The 6,396-nt window shown below is 50.3% G+C and overlaps 1 protein-coding gene across 1 annotated transcript; it reads right to left on the bottom strand.

The window, feature by feature from the left end:
* Positions 1-3,256: 3,256 nt before the first annotated feature.
* Positions 3,257-5,784, bottom strand: LOC310894072 (uncharacterized protein; the record flags this gene model as incomplete). Its single annotated transcript, XM_083823775.1, has 3 exons — positions 5,321-5,784; positions 4,937-4,997; positions 3,257-3,651 (listed from the first exon to the last, which is right to left on the bottom strand). Exons 1-3 carry the CDS (start codon positions 5,564-5,566, stop codon positions 3,257-3,259), a joined length of 702 nt encoding a protein of 233 aa, XP_083679901.1. The 5' UTR covers positions 5,567-5,784.
* Positions 5,785-6,396: the final 612 nt, after the last annotated feature.

Genomic DNA, 6,396 nt, shown 5'->3' with positions numbered 1-6,396 from the left:
CACCTCGCCTCAGTCCAGCTCTGGGTATGGCTTGGAGTCCTTCAGGCCGCTGGACATGGGCAGGGCTGTCCCCATGGGGCTCCGCGGGCGAGCCGGGGCCCAGGGCCGGCCTGTGATGCACATCCTGCTCATGCATGTGGGCATGAGTCAGAGCCCGGGAGGAAGAGGCCTCACCCAGCGCAGGCAGAGCGCTGCAGGGCACCGGGGTTAGGTGCTGACAGAGGTGACAGCTCCTCACTGCTGGTGGCACCTGCACCTGCGGCGTGGAGAAAGGGGTTTGGAGCTAACCGTGTGCCCCACCACCTTGTCAGGGTTTCAATGCAGATGCTGCAGGATGGAGTTTTAGAGACGTTTTAAAGCCTCCTTTTGGCATCTGCATGCCTTGGAGCTGGAGGAGCTGCTCAGGGCTCCCATAAACCTTCCAGAGCTCCTCCTGCAGCAAGGGCTGGGTGTGCTGATCCACATCCACGATGGGCAGAGACCCCTGGAAAAGCCATGCAGTCTTCACCCCTCTTCTTCCCATCAGCTTGGCCTCAGTCTTGCTATCTTCAGCAGCCGTCAGCTGTTTTTTACCCAGGTGCTAATCTCGCTCGGGCCCTGGGACAGCTGAGATGGCCCAGACAGCCGCCCCGCCGCCTTCTCAGGAAACAGGTGTCCAGAACTTTTGACCCCTGCAAATAATTGTGTTTGATTATTTCTGGAAATTTACCGCCGCGGCCTTATGTGTGATTCCACCAGAAATGAGACTCATCTTTGCTAGGAATCTGTCGCGTGTCTCAAGCAAAGGTCATGCTGAATCCTTTTGGAAGGCACTACAGCCGCAAGGGGCTCCAGGGCCACGTGAGTGGAAGCGTGTCCATGGTTTGGCACTTAAACACAAAGCTCTGAACGTCCACAGCGCTTCTCAGAGTCAATGGGATGACTTGCAGGGAGTAACAAATGCTGGGTATGACTGCAGCCAGCGGTAGATGGATCACGGTCTGGCAGCTGTGGCTTTAAAAGGGCTATTGATTCATTTGGAAACAACTAGCACGAGTGACTTTGTAACAGGCAGGATTATTTCATCTCACCACATGCCAAAGTACAGTACGGCCCTGAGATTTTTCCAGCGGCCATCACATCAGACACCCAGCAGGACACGGCAGCAATGCACCTTCCTTAGGTATGTCTGCAGCCCTCAAAAGCCAAGGGAGAAATTCTTCAGTTAAAGACCAAACAGGGAGGAAGGGGTTAAGTTGGGAAGCAATCAAACAAAACAAAAAAAGTAAGCAGCTAATGATCCAGCCATGATCCGGGCTGCTGCAGCAGTTCAAAGTAAGGATAAATAAATATGACTCTCTGTGTGTAGGTATTGAAAATACATGCTCTGAAAATACACAAGAGAAGCTTCTCATTTCTTATCTGGTGTCTGTGCTGGACAGCCTAAGGGAGCTGGAATTTCCCTTCATGGGCCAACTGAGGATTCTCCTTGTGATCAGACCATGCAGCGCGATAACTCTGGAGCCATCCCATATCCCAGTTGCCCCTCCTTTTCTAGCAAAGTGTCAAAAAATGCCCTTGTGGGTCCTACCCCACTGGTGCAAGTTGGAAAGGCTTCACTCAAACCAGATGCTGCTGAGAAGCAGGGAGCCGCGATGAAACCCTGGCAGCCCAGCCGTGTCTTCTGCAGACGACGAGCCAGGCCCCATGCATGGGGCATCTGGTCCCACAGATCCCATGTGCAGAACATCCCCAGCCAGAACTTTGGGGTACGTGCCGAAATTTTGCTCTGACATGATCTATAATTCAGCCACACTCGGGGATACATTCAGGGTTTTTGCTCTGACATAAATTGTAATGCGACCACTGTCACCTGGAGCAAAACCAGCCTCCCCCTGCCCAGCAGCACGCTGCATTGCCGTCCTGCTTGCTGCCTGCTGGGTCAAACCTAGAGATCCTAACTCAGTTTTCTCTCTGCAGAGACTGAGCAGCAACCCGGGGACAAATTCTCCAGTGCATGCAACATTCCTGTGTAAATCAATGGGAACTGTAGAGTCTGGCCTGAAGTCAGGATTTCAGGATTTGACCCAATTTAACCTTGGCATAAATAGTTGCCCAACTCCTTTTTTTTTTTTTTTTTTTTTTTTTTTTGTGAGGCTCAACAATTAACTTTCAAAACAGCTTAAAAAAAAAAAATCAGCTAGGGTTCAGAAGTGCTGTGCTAGCCAGCAATGTTTTGTTAAAGTTACTTCCACTATTATGGTATTTGTTGGCGTCAGCACTCTGTGCAAAGTAAAGTGCAGCTCTGGGCTCTCCATCCAGGGCAGAGCTGTATGAGCCCAGGGCAGAAGTCTGACTCTTCTCATATTTAGCACAGAAGCACGGTAGTTCCTTTCATCAGATTCAACCATCAGGTTTCTTTTTTCTTTTCTTTTTTTTTTTTTACTAATCATGCAATGAAATTCAGCCACATGCAAAATGCAAGGGTTGCTCGTTGCTCAGATCAGATGGGTCCTGGTGGTGAAGCTGTAGTGGTGAGGCTTCAGGGGGGAACTGGGAGATGAGAAGAAGCAGGAGGTGTTTACAACATTGCGGAGGGCCAAGCTTGACCTCAGGGACTTACATCCTCTCTGCCCCTTTTTGTTTCTGTGCAGTGAGAGGGTACTGCTTCTCAAGCCACTTCCAGGAGTCTCCTTCACAGGGCTGCTGCAGATGCAAAGCTGTTTTTCCCCTCGCCTTCCACCCACAACAAAAGGCATCATTTCAACCTTAAAGATTTTATTGCTTTAATTACTCCACTCTGTTTTGGAGTTTACTATGCCATTACTTGTTAATACACTTAACAGAGCACAGGGGATGCCAACACCATCGAAGCCTGCCGACATTTCATTTCACCTCCGATGCTCACTTGTAACCCTGCACCGGGCAGCCCAGCATCAGAAGCCACTACCAACTCTGCCGTGCCCACGAGGCAAATCCAAGTGTATTTCCAGGGAAGGGGAAAACTGGTTTTATTTCCCCTGGGGCAAATATGTGCGTTGTTTTGGGTTTAGAATAAAATCAGTAGAACGGCCACTTTGTGGGGTGTTAACCAGGAGGGGGTTTTAATATACATTGAAAAGTGCTTTTGCTTAATTCTGATTAAAAATTTGTTTCCTTCACAGCAGATGAATTTGAGTAGGTTCTTAATGTTTCAAAGCAGTATTTGAGTTTTAGACTTAGAGTCTGAGCTTCTGCCCTCCACCAGAAAACGTCCTCAAAATTTGGCTGCAGATTTTCAGCACTTCCAGCTTTGAGACACCCCTCCAGATTCTCCAGACATGCTTTTCCTAGTGAAAATGAGGGGAAATTGTGATTTCAGAAGCAAAGCCAGTCCACGGAGGTTTAAGAGGCACAGGACGTGTTGCCTCAGCACTGTGCCACTTCTTTGGTGCTGGAAGCACTGGTGGTGGTGGTGTGTGCCTTGGGACCTGCCAGTGCTTTGAGTCACCATTTGTGCTTCCAAGCCTTTGTCTCCTTTGTTCCCACTGCCCCCCGCCTTGAGGAGCACTTGCAGCTCTGCTTCCAGACCTGCTGAGCTCGGGAACGGCAGCAAAGGGGCTGGTGCTGCTGGCATTGGGGTCGCCTCGCCAAGCCAAACAGCGCCTTTTGACTCACTCACTGGGCTTGCAACTGTGAGCAGAGAACAAGAGGTTTTCAGTAATAGTGAGAATCTCAGATTCACGTTGGAAACCTTTTACTTTTAGCCTTTTACTTCCCCCCCTCCCACCCCTTCTGTGACTCAACGCCGTCTCCGCGCAGCAGCGTAACTCCAGGCGCACCGTCATTCTCCAAATATTACAACTGTCAGGCAAACAGATTGCTCACTGCTCCCCATGCTCGGCTGAAAGGATTACAATATAGATTAGGATCAGGATTGCCTTCCTAAATGTTCTCAGCCTCAAAACAGGTGTAAGGGGAAAACACGTGAGGGAAATTATTTGCCACTGGAGAATCTCTCCAGGAGGAATTGTTGGATAAATACTAGCTGGAGATTGGGATCAGCAGCTGCCGAGCTGGGCTTTTCCCATCGGAGGTAGCCTGGGAGCAGCATTACGGGCTGCAGGCCCGTGCAAAGCAAAAATGCCACCGCATGCATGCATTACGGTAATTGCCTGTGCACTCACACGCTGCGTCCTGAGAGAATCTGGTAAAATGGCAAGTAACCAAGTCATGGAAAAGGAGCAATGGGAAAGCATGGTGGGAAAAGTGGGCAACATAAGACACCCGCTACTGGAGGCTGGGTTAGAGAGCGGAGGGAAAAGCAGCGTGATATCCCAAGGATTCACGCGTCTTTGCAACCTTTTGTTGAGATAATCCTGCCTGTGTTGAGATTGTTTGAGAACTGCGAATGCAAGGAAGGAGCCACAGGTCCAAAGTCAATAGGCACTACTGAGAGCCTGGCGTCTGCTGCGGAGCATTAAGCCTAGCCCAAACGTGCGGTAGATCAGTTTAGGTTCTTTCCTGTAAACACATCCGCGCTGGAAAGCTCAGGTTGGATTCAGCACGTCTTTCTTGCCTGCTTTTTTCAGCTGGAGAGGCTTAAGCAAAGTGGGATCATGTGATTTGCCAAAACCACCCAGTGAGTCACTGGCTCAGCCCAGATTAGATCTCAGGAGCTTTCTAGCTTTGATCTAGCCACAAGACCACATGGCCTCTTTCTATAGTCTTTGATGAAAGGCTACATAAACACACATAAGGGAGTTTACTACATTTTTTTGGAGGTTCTGAAAAAAAGTTTTGCCCCTAAGGGAGGCAAAATTGGAACGGGCTATAAACGGGCGCCTTGTGCATTTCTGCTGGGGTAAAGAAAGTACCAGGGAGAAGAGTACACGAGTACACGTCCGAAGAGCCACCAGGAAAGCCCTGCACAGAGGAGAACAGGATGCTTTGGCTCGTTGTGCTGCTAGTGCCGTACCTGCCATCTGGGTCTTTCCACAAGAGCTGGTTACCTTGCACAGAGACGTGGTTGCGTCATCCTGCAGAAAGTATAAACACATTAAGCAATGTTATTCTCTAAAACATCAACACATGAGCTACTTACAATGGACTAAAAAGTCATTGTTGCTTTGAGGATATATTTGTCCCAAGTGATTCATAACAATCTGTGGCACTGAGGCTATGAAGACTTCTAAAGGATGCCTCCACTTCCAGGCAAGTATCCACGGAAACAAGCCCACAAGTTTGCTTTGTTTGCCTCCTTTTACCTAGGATAACCTTTTGAGCTACTTTGTATGCAGCCAGGCTCCCCGGCTGAAGCCGACGCTTGCCCCCCGCGAGCGCTGGGCTTCTCTTTCCATACCTGCTGCCTGCCGCCCACCCCATCCCCTCGTGGGGAAGGGCAGTGCGCCCGTTCATGGAGCCAGATGAAGGCGAGGACGCCTTGGTGGCAGTCTCTCCGGCAGCACAGTGTTGATGTGGTGCCAGGAGCCGCTTGCCTGGGCCTGCCTGCACCAGGACTGACAAAACCGAAGATAGAGGAGCGCAGGGGCTGTGCCACCACGACCTGGGGCTTGGAGCAGGACTGGGAGCAGTGGGACACCCTCATGTTCACAGGATGGGCACCTTAGTTGTGCCAAGTCCATCCTTTGGCATGGGAAATCTCACGATCACTGATGCCACCTTGTTTAGACCTGTAAATCACCTTTTTTTTTAAATTATTTTTATTTCTTTTCCTGCTCGGTCCCCAGTGTCCCTCCGAAACTGTCTCTGACACGCAGGCAGCCGTCCTGTAATGTTCTGGATCCCGTGAAACCCCCATGGCCGCTTGGAAGGGAGCTCTCAGCTCTCGGAGAGAGCCACGTCATGCGGGTGAAGCAGCATGTGTGTGTCTGTGTCAACACATAACAAAACACATTGTGCGCACCCTGAGCTCAGGAACTAATACGTGCTCTGGCAGGACGACAGCTGTACCAGCAAGAGCACAGGGTCAAAAGCAAAGGCAATATTATCTCCTGGGGGACTAATAAAGACAAAAGACAAAGCAACTGTTTACAGTACCATTGAGCAGGCTGTTTGGGACACTGTACTGGGGAACACAGCAGCTACTGTCACACGGATGTGAGGCACAGGTAAATGTTCAACCCCAAAAGCACACAGAAACTCACCCCCGACTGCACCTAGCTGCCCTGGGCAATGAGACGAGAGCATAACCTGCACATCAGAGGAGACTGTCTGCTGTCCTCTCCTACTGATATAACTCATCCTGCCTTCTTGCTGTGAACAAATCTGACAGAATACACACCAGCTCGTGCTTTCTGATAAGGCGGGTTGTAGAGATCTGGAGCGAGCCCCTGGAAAACCTGGGATCTCCGTGCTTCTGCACCAGGACTGTAGTGCTGCCAAGCCCTGAAAGCCTGCACAGCATTAGTGCCCAGT

This window comes from Anser anser, assembly GCF_964211835.1.
Source record: "Anser anser genome assembly, chromosome: 2".
Taxonomy (NCBI): Eukaryota; Metazoa; Chordata; class Aves; order Anseriformes; family Anatidae; genus Anser; species Anser anser.
Note: the sequence above shows the minus strand (reverse complement) of the source record. Positions and strands in the feature narration are given on the sequence as shown.